This window comes from Anomalospiza imberbis, chromosome 2 (assembly GCF_031753505.1).
Source record: "Anomalospiza imberbis isolate Cuckoo-Finch-1a 21T00152 chromosome 2, ASM3175350v1, whole genome shotgun sequence".
In the NCBI taxonomy this organism is placed as follows: Eukaryota; Metazoa; Chordata; class Aves; order Passeriformes; family Viduidae; genus Anomalospiza; species Anomalospiza imberbis.
The window spans coordinates 5,303,168-5,323,615 of record NC_089682.1 but is presented as its reverse complement, the minus strand read 5'-3'; the positions used below and the strand labels follow the sequence as shown (position 1 = coordinate 5,323,615).

The following is a 20,448-nucleotide window of genomic DNA, read 5'->3' as shown; positions in this document are numbered from 1 at the left end:
AAAAATACCCTTCTGCCTCTAACATATTAGGAAAATATTGGTAGGCCCATCCTAAACTCTACCTTATTTAAAACAGCATTTTGGCTGTTTTTAATCAGTTATTAGCAAGTTTTTTTGTTTTGTTTTTTTTTTTTTTTTTTTTTTTGTTTTCATTAGTTATTAGCAAGATGCCCTTTTCTTAAAAGGCCTTAGGCAAAAGAAAATCCAAAATCCAATTTAACAGACTTGATTAAAAGTGGTAAGATGAGTTGCAAAAGCATGAGGTCTTAACAGTCAAAATGTCTAAAAAAAATCCATCATCATAGAGGCTTTTAAACAATCATCAGCTTTATCTTTTTTAAACACATTAAGTTATTTAAATATTTAAAATATGAAGTTATTTTTTAAAAAAATGGGTAAAGCCTTATGCATTTCATTTTCCAACTATTCACAAAGCACAGAGAAGTTCTGCTTCAAAAAACCCCACAGTTCTGCCCTGTAGAGCAAACAACCATAATCACACCTAAATGGGAACTGCAGACAGGACAGAGGGAGCAAAGGGGCTCCACCCTGATGGAAACACCAAGTCAGCTCTCAAGGGACCTGAGCTCATACCCACACAGTTTGTGCATTTATTTTGCAATAAATTGCCACAATTGCTATTGGCTTTGAGCAAGAAGTCGCAGCTATTAAAGCAAATTCCTTCCTCCAGTGTTTTTCTGGCAAAACTCCCAGCTGTGCCAGAAAAATACCTGAAAGAACAAGTCTAAATGCCATTCCAAAGGGGCAGCTTGGCAATAATGGCCATGGAAAAAGGAGGACATTTAGGCTGAGAAGTCTCATTAAAAAAAGTCAATCAATATTTCAGTCAAACAAACTCAATCTCCCCCTGGTCAACGGACAAGAAACACTCCCCAGGTTTAAGTGCATCCCACCTGGGGGATTGAATTTTTTCTGTAGACCCTACAGCAGGACTTAATACACTGGATTTTGTCCACAGAAACCGCAGAGCTCAGATCTTTAATTATCTTTGAAGAGAGCGGGACTTTTTTTAAAATTGCTAATTAAAGACTAATTAGAATGTATAGCTACACCTACTGGGGTGGACTGGCACGTTGACAGAATGGGCTAATCTATTTCACTGATGCTTCTGGTAGCATTAAAAGTGTCAAGGAATGATTAAAAGTCTCATTTAAAGTCAAATACGATTAAATTAAAATTTAATTGTCCAGTAGGCAAATATTTTTTTTCTATTCAAGTGAAAGGCCAGGTTCATAAACTATCCAGTAAGCTGTCAAGTCTCTCCTGCAATGAAGTCTCACCTTTTTCTTCATTAAAATGGAGAGAAATATATTCCTTCAGGCAGGTAAGGACTCTGCAAACTTCTAATTTAGATAAGCACCAAGTAATTTCACTTAAAAGACTGCTTGAATTAAACAAGCAGAAAATGATAATGATTGATTTTATTCTTCACCCTTTTTTCCTAAGCAGACATGCTAAAGACAAAACCCATTTTCTGATTGAAAACTGATCTACTGAAGCCATCTCTTAGATATATCAAGTAAAATAATATCACTTGTATAAGGGACTTTAAGTAGCAAAAAATCTTATAAGGTAAGTCACAACTTCACTTTCTGAAGAGAAATCAGTGAGGACATGAAAACAAAACACGCCTTCCATGCACATCCCGCACATGTGAAGAAATAGCTAATTATGAATATATATTAATAATCTAATTATGAATATCAGCTCATTATTAGAAGAAATCAGTGAGGACATGGAAAACAAAACACCCCTTCCATGCACATCCCTCATATGTGAGGAAATAGCTAATTATGGCTATATAATCATTAATAATCTAATTATGAGTATCAGCTCATTATTAGGAAAGAAAGATACAAAACCAAAAAAAGCCAAGCCTTACCAAATGGCTCCCATCCACATTGAGAGGCATTAAATGGCTTTTTGACAGGCTGGATTTGGGCAGCATATTCTTTGTAGGAGTCAAGTTCAACTTGACTTGCACAATGCTTATGCAGCTCTCCCTGAAACAGAAAGGACATTTGAAAATGGAAAATTCACTTGCAAACTGGGGACTGATAACTCTCCTACAGCAAGAAATTTAACAATTCTGGATTTATATGTACCTGTGTCAAACCTACCAAAATCAGTAAAATTGTTGGCCCTTGTTAATTGCTTGGTATTTTGCTGGGTGAAGCCATGGTTAGAAATAAACATTCTGCAGTAAACTGGTGTTTCTGACAGTGAAAATCCTTGAAGTTGTGCAGTAACATCAAGTACTTTGCCCACTGTTACTGCCCAGTTTTATGCAATGCAGCACTGGGGGATTTGGTTTGCGTTTGGCAAGTTATAAACACTGAAGATTAAAGTTACAAACCCAGAATTAGAATTTGTGACATCAGCTCCACTGGGAGCAGCCACAAGGGTACAGAAAATGATGACCACGATGCTGAACAGAACTGGGAACACTCTTGTAAATGCCAGTGGAATGTTCAACTCATCAGTTAAGAGCAATTTTTCTCAACCATTAGAATGCAAACCTCTCAAATATCTCCAATTAGATTCATTCACATGAATTAAGTGTAGGCACAGCTGCTTCCAGCCCAAAACCCAGACTTACAGGCAATATTCTAGGTGTGGTCTCACTAAAGTTTATCAAGCAAATATCACTGTGTGCCAGCTTTATCGGTCTCTCATCTTGAAGGCATTTCAAGTTAAAGGTTAACCCTGCCTTTCACAACAGGAAATACTGAAAAAGCCAACAACATCCGTGTCTGACAGGAGCAGGAGGATGTTTAAACAAGGACACCACCTCTCTTACCTTCACTATACTGATAGGTTTCCTTGATAGATGGAAGCTGGCATACAGCAGGAAAGTGAGAGAGAAAATGAAAGCTCTATACCTACGATAGAAAAGAAAAAAAATTTGAAAATTATTTTATTTAGATTTTCTTTTAGCACTAAGTCACACAAAACCATTACACAAGTCATTGATAATACTGAAATAGTGGAAGACAAACTTTTTGAGCTCTCCAGCAGCCTGAAGAACCACCAATCCAGTTCTGCTGCTTCCCATCTGCTCTGATGCGGCCTCGGGAGGAGCCTGGTGGCACATGGGAACTGGCAGGACAACGTGGCAGCGCCCTGAATCCACAGAGCTGACCTGCCTGGTGTGCAACCCTCCTTTGGGGGCTATTAAATGTCAGCTCAAAATTATTAAACATCAGCTCTACACACTGAGAGTCAGATTCCACACCTCCCTGTCTCGCTGGGTTTGGTGGTATTGCTGGGACATAAGTGATGGCTCTCTTCATTATCAGTTTGGAGAATTCCTTCTTTTCTTACTGCTTTCAGGATTTTACTTGACTTTTGCCTTCCTCTAACAATAGAAATCAGTCATTTCCAGAGATGGACAATGGGACTGACACTGCAGCACACAAACAGAATTGAGCAGCTTTGGGCTTGGGAAGGAATTCTCCTATGTGCCTCACTGGGATCCTTGGGTCTTTCTCTACAGTTCAGCTGAATTAAAAAGGCATCTTGATTTCACTGTCAGTGCAAGCATTAAACAAAGATAATAATCTGATCTATTCTATTCCCTAACTGTGGTTTCAGTTGTTTAAGGAGAGCATTTTGTGGATTTGTGTTTTTAGAAGTACCCAAAGTGTGTCTCCTGGCTCCTTCTAGCCTTGATCTTAAAATTAACATCTGTAAATATAAGTACATTGTACATATAAATATCTGATATCACACTGCCTACTACAGTCCCTGATCTTTAATTAACCTTTTTCAAGAATGTTTTGCCTTATGAACTTTTACATAACCAGGGTCTCGTTTTATAATTCTGGCATATTCACAGGAAAAAGTCATCCCACAAGAAGAGTTATTCACCCTCATGACTGAAGAGATCCTCACAAGGGATAAAACTGCAATTACTTTGTTCCTGCTGCTCAACTAGTGAAAATGTCATAAAATGGCTGAGATGGAAAGTGCTCCGTCTTTCATTTGTTATTTGTTATTCACACACAATTGACTCAGTATTCTATCTCAGGAACCACATGAACTGATGCCATAAAACTTCCAGAATTCGTTTTCCTAATGCAAGGAGGATTTGCTTTTTGTTTGGTTTTGCTGGGGGGCTTTGATGATTTTTATTTTTTAATTTTTTTTTACTATTGCAGTAGCAAGAACTAAAACTGTAATCTACAAGTCTATACCACATATCAAATTATCAGGGAGAAAATACACTCTGGCTAAGAAAAGAAAGCTAATCTTGGGCACTCCTCCCACCTAGGGTCTTGAAAATGCAATTTATTCTTTCAAATACATACCTTGCACAGAAAAGGACAAAAGGCTTTATTTTCTAGCACGCTTGACTAGTAAGGGTTTGTCTGGGTTTCCCTGCAAAGAATCTCACTTTATAAATGTCAGCAATATTTATTTATCATAAAACTGACTGTATGTTCTTCCTCTATGTATCAAGCAATGAAAAAGCAAGAATTCTGAGCAAGGCAACAGATACAAACTCACACTGTCCACAGCAAGGATCACCACCACCACCACTTCCAGACTTACCACTGATCTCGTGAGAATGAAGTGATGAAACGGATCCCAGGAGGAAGCTGAGCCATCTACACTACAGCTGCTACCAGACTTCAGGTGACACGATTATGGATGTGTGGCAGAGTTATTTGTTCCTCTGAAGTGTAACAAAGATCCCCCAAAGCCTTTGGATTCCACTAGTGTGGAATATCTGCTGCTGGGCTGATGTCCTTGCAGGTTTTTTTTTTTTTTTTTTCCTTCTACCTTCAGTCCCCACGTGGCAAATTCTTCACTCTGCCTTTGTTTACTGCTGATCTTCAAATAAGAGAAGCTGATAAGTAAATAGTCTGGTTGAGTTATTGGGATATTTTCTAATCATGACATTTGAATCAGCAATTATCCATTTCAGAGGTAAGTAATTCACATCACTAAATTTCACATCAAAAATGAAGTGGAGAATTTTAAGCCTGTATAAATTGCAGCCTTCTCTGATTTTTTTATAATTTGTAATTTATTTTGAGAGCTGGGCATGGTACAAAGCAGTGGAGACACAAAGGAGAGATGCACTCAGAACTTGATCCAAAGCCAGCTTGTATCAGAACACTCAGCTTTTGTCCCAGAATGACTACAAACAGGCAACTCCCCAGCTCACAAAGATCTGTTTGAGCACATCAGAAACATTCATGAGCTTGCAATTTGCTCAGAAACGGCTGTAGTGTTTCCAGCCTGGAACCAGAGACTCCTCCAGCTTGAGAGTGGGTGCTGCTGAACAATGCTGCCAGCAAAGCTTGACCAGCACTCCCATTTCCCTGATGCAGCAGCAGCACTGCACAAAGCTCCACATCGTCAGCAAGGCTTGGAAAAGGAAAAATCAAGTTTTTTCCCCACTTGAGCTCCCTACAGCAGCACAAGGGAGAAGGCAGGACCACGTGCGTCCTCAGAATACAGAGAAGAGCGAGATTGCGGCAGTCTGGCTCAAATTCTCACGAAGTTCCTCCTGTTTGTTCCAAGGTGGGCTCTGAAGCCCCTTGACAATAAACCTCCCCCAGTTGATTCCAGCTGCTGCAACAGGAGCTGGCTGTGCTGTTACCTGGCAGCTGCCAAGTCAGGTGGCAAAAGGAGCTGTAGGCAAAAGGTGTGACCGCAACTCGGGCGCGCAAACCCAGCAGGATGCCAGGGACACTCCAGGACCCCACAACCCTCCTGGCAGCCCTCTTTAATGCCAGCACAAGCTACTGCCATGCTCCTGATGGGAAGCAGGTAGGATTCAGGATGAGCTCTCCTGGTAAATAATGGGAGGTGAGCCAAAGCAAGAAAGCAGAACTGCCAAAGCCACGGCTGGTGTTCACCTGGGAATTTTAGGGGCTGCCACAGGGCAGGTGAAGGTGTGAGACTCTCTCATCTTCACTGCCCCATCTTACTACAGAAATCAAAGCTGCTTGTCTTCAGCCAGGTAAGTGACAACAAACAGGATCTGCCAGGTCCAAGGTGGCAACTTGACAGCTTCACCACCTACACAGGCTTTCTCCCCAGGAACAGAGGAACACTACCCCCTCCTTATATAACTGAGTATCCCACCAAAAGATCAAGGCTCTGCTCCTTGATGCTAACACATTTTTTGTCATACCTCTATTTTTTCTACAGTACCCTGGTTCAGTTTGCCACCTTCCTACCCTAAAAGTGAATTGACTTGCTAATCTCGTTTGGCATGTTCCACCCCCTCCCTGGCCCTGAATCAGATTGTGCAATTAATCAAACCCCATAATCATTCCCGCCCAACACGAGTTTCCTATCTCCTCTCAGAGGTTGCTGAGGTTAGAGAAAGTGCAACCCTACCCACTCCTCCCTTCTCCCAACTCCAGATAAAGATCCTTGCCTCCCTTGTGTCAGACCTTGTAGTCCTACAGCCATGGTTCAGGTGCCTGATCCATCAGAAATCCTGCCCTGAAATACAGCTGATCCAATGGAGAATATTAACTCATTCCATGGCCACAAAACTGCCACACAGAATAAATTCCAAGGCAGCAGGGCCATAAAGACAAGGACTGAAAAATGGGATTGCCCCCTCAGTCACAGCTGGCTAGTTAGGTCAGATTTCAAAATTCCAATTTCAAAACAACTATTTCTCATCAGTAATCTGTGTTTGGTTGAAATGAGATGCAGATAGCTCCAAGTGGGAGAAAAAAAGGTAAGGAGAAAAAGACGTTGGCACAAGTAGCTCACAGCAGGAGTGAATTTTTCCTCCAGCAGTAACAGATTCATTTCACGGTGCTCCCAAACCCCATTTCTCCTCTCTCACAGTCCCCTCCAAACACCAAAATGATTTCACCTACCACACCAAGTGAGGTGACAGAAATACCAAGTGGGAAAAAAACCTGAGAAGCCAGTAAAGAACAAACACCTGAGGTCAAACATTTCCTTAAACAGTTCTCTTAGAATAGACTAGGGCAGAGCAATTATCATTATAGCAAAGCAATTGTTTAGAAGGTTACTATTTAACAGGTCTAGTGCAAGCAGGAAAAGACTTCACACATCTTACAAAAGGTTTCAGTGCTCAGTGGTCACGCCAGGCTGCACATCTGTGCACCTGCTGCACAGATCATACTCACACCTCCTCCCAGCAGTGTATCCTTCGGATAAATCCCATCACGAGGATCCCAGTCACTCCCAGCAAAGATGACTGGACTATCAGCACAGAGAGAACTGCAGCCTAACTCTATTGGACAGGGGTTGATTTCATTTTATGTGCTGCAGGCAGAAACACCTGAGTTCTCATTTACATCTCAATAACTTGTTCCTGTCTCCACATATTTCTAAGTTCCTCTGACATCTGCATTTTAATAAACATAAAAAGCATCCTCCAGATGATGCCTTAAGTTTTAGCTTTCATATTTTCCAGATTCTGTACTGCATTAATATAGAACTCTGAACTTCATATAAAGTGTTAAGCAAGTGTTTTGAGACAAAAAAATCCTTTTCCAGCCCAAGAACCATTGCAGCTTCAGGCCCAAAAAGTATACACAATGGCAAATAGAGGAGAGCAATCTGGGAGAATGGGACTTCATAACCTGAAGCTGTAATTAGACAATTAACCCCAAAATGGAAATGGACCAAAACTTAAAAGTGTGAAAAGTTGTGACCTGTCCCCCATCTTGGGTGTAGCCTCAGCCAGGCTCTTGTACTGCCCAAGGTGCATCCTTTGAAGGCCTTTTTAATAAATCCTTGCTTTATTCCTTTAACACTGTCTAGCCTCTGCTCTCAGAGATAGAAGGTTGTACATTTCACCTTTTACTGTAGATTACAGCAGATTTTAAAAACCAAGCTATACTTCAGAAACCACACTAATAGGCTACAACACATAACCAGTAGTTTATCAATACAATTTTTTATATTTCAGTTTTACTGATGAAGCCCAAGGACAATGTCCCATTCAATCACTCAAATTTGTTTTACATTCTTTCATTTTCAGCAACTATTTCTGCCTACAGCGAAACCAACCCCTCCACTTCCTCCTTGCTGCACTACAATGTACAAAGCCATGTTCTCGTATTTACTTTGAAACCCTATTTACCTTCCAAACTTGGTACTGCTCCTTGGCTGCAGTGGCTGAAGCATACCTTCCTCCCTGTTTCAGGAAAGCAGTCACTGGGGAGCGGCTTTTTCCCCCTGCAAACACGGCAAAGCCGGGATCAGCTGTGCTGGACAGGCAGAGGGAAGGTCCTGCCCGGCCACAGCGCAGCTCCCCCGGGGCTGAGATGAATTCTGTGTCTGCAGACACCGGGTAACCAAACCCTCCCCGGGGTGTCCCTAAGGGCTCAGAACGCCTTCGCATCAAATGCGAATTGTGCTTAATACCCGGCAGCTCTGCACCTGAGCCACAACCTGCCACATCCATCTCTCCGGCGCCTTAAATAGCCGCGTTCCTTCTATTTATTACAGGGGGGGGAAAGGGTTCACCGTGCCTTAGCCCCAGAGGAGCACAGCCGCGGTGAGCAGCCGGTGCCCTGGGACCCGCAGGACCGACCTGGGCGGCTCCGGCCATCCCAAAGGTCAAGGGCAGCGGGAGCCGAGCCGGGGAAGGGACAGGCACCGCCTTCCCCCGGGACCCACCGGCAGGGCAGGGCAGGGCAGGGCAGGGCAGGGCAGGGCTGGGCAGGGCAGGGCTGGGCTCTGTCTCGGGTCCCACCGGCAGCCCCGCGGCACCAACCCGCGGTGCCACCCCCGGAACCGAGCAGCGCCTCCCAAACGACCCTCCCCGTCCAGCAGGATGGGGGCTCCGGGGAAAAACAAACGGGAGAAAAGGAGACAAAAGGTGGCGGAGCGCCGGTGGCCGGCAGGGTGACGGAACGCCCGACCCCGCGGCCGCCGCTGCCCGGCCCGGCCCGGCCCGGCCGGCGCTCCCGAGCGGCCCCGCGGCCGAGGAGCCGCCCCCGCTCCGCCCCCGCCGCGGGCTCGGCAGGTGCGCGGCCGCCGCCGCCCGCACAGCCTACCCCGGGCTGCTGCTCCCGGCGCCGCTGCTGCCTCCTGCTCTCCTCTCGTCTGGCTGCCAGCCTGCCGAGCCGAGCGGCCGGGCCGGGCGCGGCTGCGGATCGCCGCCCGCCGCCGGAGCTGCGCGGCGGGACCCGGCGGCCTCGGCCCCTCCCCGCCGCGGAGGAGGAGCCTGCGGAGGGAACCCTTGGCTTTAGGAAGAGCGGTGCCAGCGGGTCAAGGAGGTGATCCTGCTCTTCTGTTTAGACCCGGTGAGGCGCCTCTGGGGTGCTGTGTGCAGGTCTGGGCTCTTAAAGACAAGAGAGGTGAGGAGCTCCTGTAGCGGGTCTAGCGGAGGCGACGAAGATGAAGGGACTGGAGCATCTCTGTGTTGAGGAAAGGCTGTGGGAACAGGGGTTGTTCAACCTCTAAGGAGACAACTGAGAGGGGACCTCATTAATGGATAATGGATAAATATCCAAAGAAGCCAAGAGGATGGATCCAGGCTCTGCTTTGTTGATGCTGAGCAACAGGACAAGAGGAATGGGTGGGAACTGATGCCCAGGAAGTTCCACCTGAATGGTGACCAAGCACTGGACAGATTGGCCAGAGAGGCTGTGGACTCTCCCTTACTGGAGATACTCCAGAACCATCTGGACCCATTCCTGTGCCATGTCCTCCAGGGAGGTTGGACCTGTGACTCACTGTGGTCCCTTCCAGCCTGACCATTCTGTGATTGTGAACTGCTGCCCCTGGCCTCTGGCAGGGCACCAGCTCACCCCTGTCCTGCCAGAGAGGGAAAAGATGCTCCCTCGTACCTGCTGTCCCCATCTGTCACCCCGGCAGCCTCTTCCACTCCACGTGCTCCAGAGTGGTGGCTGGACCCGTCTGCACTGCCCAGCACTGCCGGTGGGATCCCCAGGCAGGCAGCCCCCAGCCTGGGCAGGTGTGCACAGGTGCTTCCCTGCAGCACTGTCAGACACACACGAAGGTGTTTCTGGTGCCAGACATTCCCAGATCATCTGAAAGCCGAGGGAAACATTCAGCAGGACTTCATTAAAGAAGAAAGAATGCATTTACTTTAGTTGTCTCCTGGTTTCGTGATCCTACAGTGTTTCAGAAACCCTATAAGAAAGATCAATTTATTTATATAAATGCATACTTCCTGCTGTAGGTGTATTTCTTCATCATGGCCACCTCACCAGAGCAAAAAACCCCTGTGCTATTTCCTTCATCCATGACTGAAGAGCTGCTGAAGTTACTTCATAAAGGTTTATCTGTGTAAGTCTGTCCCTTGTAGAGCACCATGTGCCTGACAAGTGACTCCCTTAATGTGCTCACTGAAGTACCTGATGTTGTTCTCTTTTCCCTCTCACCTTGCTCTGCCTGTGCTGGGAATACCAAGAAAAGAAACTCTGACTCCCAGTGTGATGTTCCTTAGGCCCCACATGTCAAACACTTAGCCACGTGCTCAGCTTTGCTCCATGATCCCAGGGCATCTTCCCTTCACCTTCTCCCAGGCAATTAAGGAACCCTTCACCCTTATTTTCACATTTGCAGAATCAGGATTTCAGAGTCTTACCTGAACCATTGCAAATGCAGATGGGTGCTGTAAAATCTGCTGCTTTTTAAAGCTTGTTGGTGGCAAATGTTGATTTCATCTTTCTTGCTGAGATTTGTAAGTAATATATCAGAGATTTAAAAAAGAAATAATTTGTCCAAATGCTACAAATGTCCTACTTGGAAAGTTAATGCACTGCTCTTGATTATCACCAGTCTTACCTTCTGAGGAGATAATTTGCATGAATCATGAGGCTGCATTTCTGCACCAGAAGGAACCCAGGCACTGTCTATTCAGATTGGTGCACAGACTCACACACAAGAAAAAAGGTTTGTCTTCTTACAGCAGAAAAGGTCAGACCCATCACATTTGTATACATGGTTAGCCACCCCAAATTATCATAACAACTATTCATCATCATGTCAAATTCTCATTTTTAAAAAAATTACTGTTGCCTTGGCCCTTTTTAAATTCCTTAAAGAATTTAACCTTGCTTGATTATCTTACTATTCTGTTACAAGCAGCTTGCAAAAAACACGAGCCAAAGAGCCCCAGAAAACCCTGATATTTTTCATACTCAAAGTAGAAGCTGCATCTCCCGTTCAAATAAATGTTTCCTGTAATCCATTCCCTTGGCATCACTGAAACCTGCTGGCTGCCACACTTGGCACAGCTGCTGTCTCTGCTATGCCAGTGTGGGTCACCAGCAGCTCCAATTGCCAGAAGCCATGAAATAAGTAGGAATACAGGGAGAGGCAGCAGCAGGAGGTCATGCTGCTGGTTGCACAACAACCTCACAGAGGGGCCAGAGGTCGGGCGGAGATAAAAGGAGATCTACATGGTTAAAAAAACAGAACACACACCCACAACGTTTAGAATAACATGTGTAATCTAGAGCCTCACAGAAAAAACAAACAGAAATCACGCTTTGCAAGTTGCTTTCCAGAAGGAAACACAAATGAAGGGTTTGGTCCGGGAAGTTGTTGTGTTGGGTAGAAAGTGTGGCTTCCTAAGCCCTGGCAATGTTCGTACCAGAGGAAACAGAAAAGGATGAGTTCTTGTCTGCAAAAGCAAACAGAAGTAAAGATGTATGAGTTGGCAGATGCTTTCATGTGCTTGTGATGGTGCTTCTCTCAGAAGACATAATCTAATTTCCCAGTTGACAGTTAAATTTTACTTTCACAAGTGGTGCTCTTAACTCCTCAAGTCCAGACAAAGCAAAACGCTTTGAAGTCAGTGGATGTCAGTGTGGTCTTTCCTTCACTGAATAGGTGATGCTGGCTGAGCAGAGGTCTGGATGCCAACTATTGCATCCCTTAGCTGATTAAAAGATTTATTTTCTTTCCAGTAAATTGCATTAAAAAATCTTTTTTGATTCATAATTTCACAGTTGGAAAAGATTAATCTGTTTGGCCACAGAGTGATCGCTTTGTCTTAAGGGAATAAAAAAAATTCCTAACTTATTTACATAATAATGGGTTGTTAAATAGTATTTGACTATCTAAAAATTGATATTTACTTAGACTTATTCCTGACAAGTAGCAGGATTCTGAGAACTGATATAATCACGGTTTTTGGTTGCCTTTATTAGTTTTACATGCTTTGTCTTCCCAACAGAGCAGCTGGAATACTGTATAAGCAATTGACATCAGCACTGTGTGCAATCCAGATACAATCTGCCATTGAGCTTTGGCAGACAAAAAAAAAAAAAAATATCCAAAGGAGCCAAAAAAAGAGAGGCTTTGAAGGCTGTGCCTGTATGTTTGGGAGTAGATGGGCACTTGGAGGGGCTGGAACCTGTCGAGCTCTGAGTTAGCACATTATGTCCTGCCTGTTGAGAAATTCTAGTGCTGGCTCAGTGCCACACTAACATGACCACAGAATTTTCACACTTTCACTGCATGTATCTTGCCAGAAATCCAGTGGGAATCACCAGCTGGTAGCTTTAGGAAGACACCAGCAGACAAGAGCACTGGGCCAGCACAGGCTTTTCCCCAGGCAGAACAGAGCAGAGCAGTACCTGAGTACTAAAATTACCTACAAAGAAAACACCCTGCAGCATGTGGAACACGGGCAGGGAGGGGCAGTAAAACGGTATTAAAAAATGCCGGCATAGATACTGGTCAGCCTGGAGGAGACAATTAGAAATAACAGCATTTGTCTGAAACCTGTGAGTTGTCTATTGGACTCTGCCTGCTCTGACCCTTCCCAAGGTTTTCCAGAGGGCTGGAGAGTGGGATGGTTAAACCCCCTCATGCTGTCTAAGGAAGGATGTGTTTAAAAAGTGGCTGTAGCAGCAGTGGTGATTTTTGGGGGTCTGCTGAAGGCAGCCCTGGGCAGAGCCGCTGCTTGTGGCCTGGGATCCGTGGCTCCTGTAGCAGGGGTGGAGGTTCCCTGGAGCAGCTCTCACACCTTCAGCAACCTGCTCACAGAAAAATGAACAAGAATGTTCGGAGAATGAAGAATTTAAAACAAAACCAACCAAACAACAAACACACAACCAAAGCCAAAACACAACCAAGCTGTATTATTACAGATGGAATCTGTGAAACATCAAGTAGACCATCGTCTTAAAAAATGCAAATCTGTTTTGAGGAACTTATTTTGAAGAATTTGATTCTGTTTCCTGCAGGAAATGGGATAGTTTTTCTTGTTATTTTGCCCTTATTTCTACTTTTAGATTTCCTGGAGAACTGGGTGGAATACAAGATACGGCTACAGAAGCAATTGCTGAGGAGTAAACAGTGAATTAGGCAGGTAGGCTGCTGGCAGATTTCCTTTCTCCTTGCTTGCAGACTTGATCACTGAAAGGTAGTTAGATGAGGAGGGAGCGCAGAGGCATATTGTAGCACAAATCAAATACCAGAACCATGGTAAAATAGAAAGCAGACCAGAACAGAGCTTGCACTAAAGCAATTGCCTTGCAAGTCATGAATAAGAAGAGGATGTTCGAAGGTATTCGAGCTGACAGGAATGAGGAGAAAGAAAATTAGTCTCATCTACCTCAATCATTTCATTATTGTCTATTGAATCAATTCGGAATTATCAGATTAGGACTTCAGGGGGTATAGACAAAAGGATTGGGCTGCTTGAGCTTTAAGTCATTACTAGCTCTGCCTGAATAAAGAAGTTTAGGCTTGGGGTTTTATTTAATGTGAAAAAAAAACCAACAACCAAAAACACTTCCAGAGAAAAACAGAGAAAATTGTAATATTGGTGCTGCTTTATTCTTATACTGACCATAAGATTTTTTTTTCTCTCATGAATGCCAACTGCTTTCTTGGTATCACTAGTAACACTGACTGTTGTCAAAGTCTTGAGAAAAGACATCAGCAACAATCTCCTAAATGGAACCAAAGGGACCTCTGTATGTCCCCACTGCACTTTAGTGGAAAGGGAGACCCCTTAGGTAAAAGGAAAAACCTGTCAGTTTTCCCAGATGTCTGAAGAATGGAATGCAGCCTGTACTTCAAATTGAGCAGTGAGGTCAGAGAAATGGGAGGCAGGATGTAAAAATACAGAACACTTTCCCTTGGATAATCTGCAGGAGGGAAATGAAAGGTCATATTTAGACAAGAGACTAAAAAAGCATTATCTGTATTTCAAGAATGGCTTTCACACAAACTTAGGTTTTTGAATTGTCCTGCCTTCAGGATATGCAATGTTAATTGTACTTGGAGGAGGCAGTTGTAAACTGAGTGGCTAGAAAGGTCATTTGCTTGTTCTTCTGACTTAATTAGGAGCACAAAAAGAGGCCGTCTTTACTTGGCATACACACAGAGTAAGCAGATTTCATTTTGCCTGTAAAGAGCTTAAAAAGAGCTGTGTGGAGAGAAGTTCCCATTTTGCAAAGGATTTTGACATTTCAGAATCTTGCTTAATTCTCGATTGGATGAAAAACCCCCAGTATATGGAAGTTAGCGACAGTAAATTCCACTTTGTCCACTGTTTGTTCCCATTATCTCAGAAAATATTGAGAGTGTGCCTGATGATATTGCAGAATATTTAAAAGACCTGAAATGTGTATTCCCAAACAAGAACTCCCCTTAGGATGTTATTTCAATTCCCTAATCCTACATTTTTCCTCCAAAAGGGCTGTTGAAAACAATCTGGTTTATATTTAAGTGTCAGGAGGAACAGATCTCGTTTCATTAAGTTTTTCCTGACAGCTCCTGTTGACACTTTGCTAATATCTGTTACCAGCCATGCATTACACTTTTGTAAGGAGAAAGATGGAAATTACTGTCTTCTAAGAGGGAAAAAAAATATTTCCTTGCAGATTTCTGTTCTTTAAAGTCTTGTCAAAAGACATAATCCTGCCCAGGTCTGTCCTACCAAAAGCAATGAAGGATCACCTGCATCTCTGAGCCCAGAGCAAAACTCAAAGTGACTTCAGTGCCAAGGACTGGCCCTCCCAGAGTCACCAACTCTGTCAGGAATGGTTGAGTACTGCGTGAAGTGAGGAAACCAACCTGTGAGTCAGGCAAATTATCTCCACTCGTCCTGTTAATTTTGATGGCAGAAGATGAAAAGGCCGCTCCCTAGAGCCCCACTGTTGGCAGGGTGGAGAAAAGCTGGCTCAGGAGGCACTGTCCCTGGAAGAAGGATGCGTGGTAGGACAGGGGCAGAGATCAGCAAGCTCCTGGAGGGCAGGAATTCCCAAGTGCACTGAGTGGGAAAGAAGCAGCATGCTGCCTTTACCACATCAGAGGCCATGTGTGCACCCTGCTGTATTTTTATCACCCCTTTGAAGTAGGACATTGAGTGTAACACAGAGGTCAACAAATAGTCCTGTAGTTTTGAATGTCCATTGTGCATTTTCAGAGCTTGGTCAGTGCTGGAAGGAAGTGTTCAGGTTGTTTCACAGGCCTGGCATAGCAGAATTTTCCCTGCAAAATCCCTGAACTGCAAGTCTCCCCCTCCTAAGAGAGAGTAAAGTCCAAGGAGAAACAAGCATAACTGGCCTTAAAAGTGCATTTTGGCCATTTCTCTCTGCAGAGGAGCTGAAAACCAAAAGAGGAACTTAAAATCAAAGTGAGGACCTGCAAGACAGGATAAAGGTCCTCTCCCAGGGGAGGCACCTTCTGACATCGACTCCAGCAGCCTTTTCCTTCCCTGTGTTGTTGTTCCTTCCCTCTGTTTTTAGGCACCTCTGGCAGCAATGGCTTTGGGTTTTAGTGGAGCTCTGGCTCCCTGTGGGGCTTCTGTCAAACTCAAACTAGGAGCTTCCTCAGGGCCACTCACAGCTCTGGCAGTTTCTGCTGTCCTTGCCAGGGTGACTGGCAGGCAGTGCTGGCAGCTGCCAGCTCAGCCAGCAGCAAGGGCAGAGAAGGTAATCAGCACAAATTACCCTCTCGGGACTTTGGACAAATGAAATTTGTATACCAGATCAGCAGGACTTTAGGAATGTTGGTTCTCTGACAGAAAAGTGAAAAGAACAGGAAAATAAGGATGATAGCAGACCTTCTTTCAACAGTGGGGTACCTGAAGTTTAACTTTCATCTGACGTTGAAATACATCCAAATTCAGCTAGAAGACAAGAAAATACAAAATAAATTCTTCTTGTCGTTAATTATATAGAAGCTGTAGATGTCCTCACAAGACAGTTTCTAGGTATAGAAAACTTTAAATGATGCCTCCCTCATTTAAGAAAAATGATCCTGTTGTAAAGACATTTAGTCTATCTGCCACTTCTGGGTGCTGAGCAGTTTAACTTCTATAAAGAAAGAGTTGTTAGCTGCTTCTCCAGAAAACTGAGCTGCTTCAGACCCTTTTCCTTCTTCAGAACTCTGAAACAATAAGCAAGAGCAGTTAATGATCATTATTAGTGGTCATCCAGGGGAGAGGCTCTGATGTCTTGTCACTGATGTCTTGTCACTGCTTCCTGTTTGTGTCACAGCTGTTCCCTGAGCCACGTCACCTTCCAGGCCAAAAGACACGTCTGGTTATTATTGTCATCGAGGTTAGCAGGGAGCACCTCCCTATGCATTCCCAACATTAATTCCCTTGCCAATCTGAGCCTCAGTGTCTGCTTGGAATTTATTTGCCATGACAGACCAAGTGAGCACTTTTATAATTAGAGACATTACCTTATCATAGATAAAAGAATTTAGCCAATCTTAGGTGCAGGGGAGAAACAGAGGCATCATCAAGATGTGCACTCATGTCAGCTCTGCAGGAGGTGAGCAGAGCCGTAGTTTTCACATTCTGCAATTGCTTATTAACAGTACATTATGCAAATTAAGCTTCCCTAGTCAAATGCTGGAAGTGTGCAGAAAAGAGAAATAACCATACAGTCTGAAGTCAATAAATGTGTAATGCTCTGCCTGCTAACAAAATTTAATTTCAGCATTCTTAACTGCTTCGAAGGCAGAGTGCTCTCAAATGAGTAACTGGACGTTAACTCAAAAGCTGGAAGGGTTCCTATGAACACAGAGGTATTTAGCAATAGTCTCTTCCTTTTTCTCTTTACCCAGCTGAAGACAAAAAGAGACTTGCCACAGAAGTGACACCTTATTACTATTCATACATTATTTAAATACTGGCTATTTAGATTCCTACCTATGAAAAGGAAGAAACCCACCTGAATGTGGTGTATCTTTGTATAGTGACGTTCCTGTTTTTCTTCTGGTTTGTGTGGTGGAGCTTTGATTTAGGGCATAAGGTGACCACCACCCATTTTCCAGCCACTTGCCAATCCTGTCTACGTCAGAAGCATCACCTGCTTTGCCCAGTGCTTGTCTAGCTCACTGCTTTTCACCAAGCATATCCTTGCCTGGCTCCTCTTGTGAATCCTTGGCCATTAAATTACTGTGCAAAGTGATGGTAAGGTGATTTTCCTGACTCCTGTATGAGAGAAAACAAAAAGTGTACTGGTATTTCTGAACATCAGTAAACCCGCCCAAAAAGGAGAGAATCAAGGTGGAGGAATGGGTTTAAAATCTGAAATGTTGTTTTCAGGCCACACCAGCTGAACTGCTGGGAGCTCTCAGAAGGCTGAGGGGGTCTCAGGTCACATCCCAGATGTCACCAGTTTCAACACACAAAAGGCACTGGCTGGGAAGAGCTGAGGGGGAGAGGCAGAGAGTTGGAGTGACCTCTGGAGATCACCCAGTCCAACTCCCTGCCAAGGCAGGGTCACCCAGGGCAGTGACACAGAACACATCCAGGTGGGTCTGGGATGTCTCCGAGTGTCTTCCCTGGGCAGCTGTTCCAGAGCTCGGCCACCTCCACGTAAAGAAATTCTTCCCCATGTTGAGGTGGAACTTCTTGTGTTTTATTTCATGGCCATTGCTCCTCATCCCATTGCTCCTCATCCCGATGCTGGGCACCACTTTAAAGAGTCTGGCACTGTTTTGAAACGAGCCTGTGCAGCAGTAGTGGGAAATGTTGAGAAGATCTTTAATCTGTGATACACTTAACAGTTGATGGGCAAATGCTGGATGATGTCCATGTGTTAGCAAAACCAATTAAGAGTTTAGGGCTTGACATACTTTGTGCTCTCAGACCTGGAGAAGGAAGTTAGCAGAGCCTGGGAGGGCAATTTATTGTTGAGAACTGAACAGAATTTATAAACCACATTACATAAAGCAGAGATGCCCTATCTGGGAAAAAGATAATAAAAAGACTGAAAAATGAGAACTAATTAGCATGAGAAGCGAGAAATCAATACCGAATAGAAGACAGAATACTAATTAATGAAGAGAACGATGTGAATTGTAAGCTAATTAACATTAATCTCATTGCCGAAACGAGATAAACGGATAAGCGTTTTGATGACTGGCATGCATGTTGCGGGGAGCCCTCCCGTGTTCCTTTAACTCTGAATCATCAATGCCGCCTGTTATAAACGCCAATCACTTGGTTTTTAAAATTTTAAAAGTTTAATAATAATAAAATGGTTATAAAAATAGTAATACAATTAGAGTAATGAAAATTTAGAGTTAGGACAATTACAAGACAATAAAAAGCAAAGAATTACGGATGTCCGGATGCTCTCGGGCACTTAAGCCCGATAAGCATGCCTTGTGAACAAAGGAATAACCTTTAAAAGCAGTAGCCTGTTGCATATTCATACATCTCATACATGATGCATAAATTCCTTGCAAATTAAGAACTTTTCTGGTTTTTGTCAACTTCTTCCCCTTAATCCTGGTGGTTCCATAAAGACGGAGAGAAGGTGGAAGAATGTTTGTCTTTTCCGATAAGGAGGCAGTAATTCTTTATGGGCCCCCATCATTGTCATCTCTGTGTGAAGAGTTTCTTCATTATCTCATCTCTTGCTTGAGTTAGTAAAAAAAAAAACCCACATACATAGGCTCTATTTTAACTACAAAACTACATATACCATACTATTAAAATGTTAATACAGCACTTCTAATCAATATAACATAACACATACAGTATTCAATTTAATATTTGCGAAAAGCCAATCATAAAACATGCATTTTTCACACATAGGTTCTATTTTAACTACAAAACTACATATACCATACTATTAAAATGTTAATACAGCACTTCTAATCAATATAACATAACACATACAATATTCAATTTAATATTTGCGAAAAGCCAATCATAAAACATGCATTTTTCACACATAGGCTCTATTTTAACTACAAAACTACATATACCATACTATTAAAATGTTAATACAGCACTTCTAATCAATATAACATAACACATACAGTATTCAATTTAATATTTGCGAAAAGCCAATCATAAAACATGCATTTTTCACACATAGGCTCTATTTTAACTACAAAACTACATATACCATACTATTAAAATGTTAATACAGCACTTCTAATCAATATAACATAACACATACAGTATTCAATTTAATATTTGCGAAAAGCCAATCATAAAACATGCATTTTTCACACATAGGCTCTATTTTAACTACAAAACTACATATACCATACTATTAAAATGTTAATACAGCACTTCTAATCAATATAACATAACACATACAGTATTCAATTTAATATTTGCGAAAAGCCAATCATAAAACATGCATTTTTCACACATAGGTTCTATTTTAACTACAAAACTACATTTACCATACTATTAAAATGTTAATACAGCACTTCTAATCAATATAACATAACACATACAGTATTCAATTTAATATTTGCGAAAAGCCAATCATAAAACATGCATTTTTCACACATAGGTTCTATTTTAACTACAAAACTACATTTACCATACTATTAAAATGTTAATACAGCACTTCTAATCAATATAACATAACACATACAGTATTCAATTTAATATTTGCGAAAAGCCAATCATAAAACATGCATTTTTCGCACATAGGTTCTATTTTAACTACAAAACTACATTTACCATACTATTAAAATGTTAATACAGCACTTCTAATCAATATAACATAACACATACAGTATTCAATTTAATATTTGCGAAAAGCCAATCATAAAACATGCATTTTTCACACATAGGCTCTATTTTAACTACAAAACTACATATACCATACTATTAAAATGTTAATACAGCACTTCTAATCAATATAACATAACACATACAGTATTCAATTTAATATTTGCGAAAAGCCAATCATAAAATATGCATTTTTCACACATAGGTTCTATTTTAACTACAAAACTACATATACCATACTATTAAAATGTTAATACAGCACTTCTAATCAATATAACATAACACATACAGTATTCAATTTAATATTTGCGAAAAGCCAATCATAAAACATGCACTTTTCACACCGCCTTCCTAACAAGCAGCGTGGAGAGTTGCTTTTTGTTTCCCGCTGCTCGGTGCTGGGGTGTCCGGGCAGGCCCGGCTGCGGGGCGGCCCCGCCGCGCTCGCTCGGTTGTCACGGCGACGGCGACGCCGCGGCC

The 20,448-nt window shown here is 42.8% G+C and overlaps 1 protein-coding gene across 6 annotated transcripts in view; it reads right to left on the bottom strand.

Moving 5' to 3' along the window:
* The window catches only part of SLC37A1 (solute carrier family 37 member 1), a 35,765-nt gene extending 26,464 nt beyond the window's left edge, over positions 1-9,301 (bottom strand). Inside the window, exons 1-5 of one of the 6 annotated variants that reach the window (XM_068179617.1) lie at positions 9,033-9,301; positions 8,114-8,208; positions 4,576-4,852; positions 2,822-2,903; positions 1,904-2,024 (exon numbers count right to left, since the gene is read on the bottom strand). In XM_068179617.1, coding sequence (XP_068035718.1) covers positions 1,904-2,024; positions 2,822-2,903; positions 4,576-4,631 — 259 coding nt within the window. In that variant the 5' untranslated portion in view covers positions 4,632-4,852; positions 8,114-8,208; positions 9,033-9,301. Of the gene's footprint in view, positions 1-1,903; positions 2,025-2,821; positions 2,904-4,575; positions 4,853-8,113; positions 8,209-8,397; positions 8,428-8,749; positions 8,771-9,032 lie in introns of those variants that run through there. The other 5 variants (XM_068179620.1, XM_068179619.1, XM_068179618.1 and 2 more) reach the window with 5 other exon arrangements.
* Between the last annotated feature and the right edge of the window lie 11,147 nt (positions 9,302-20,448).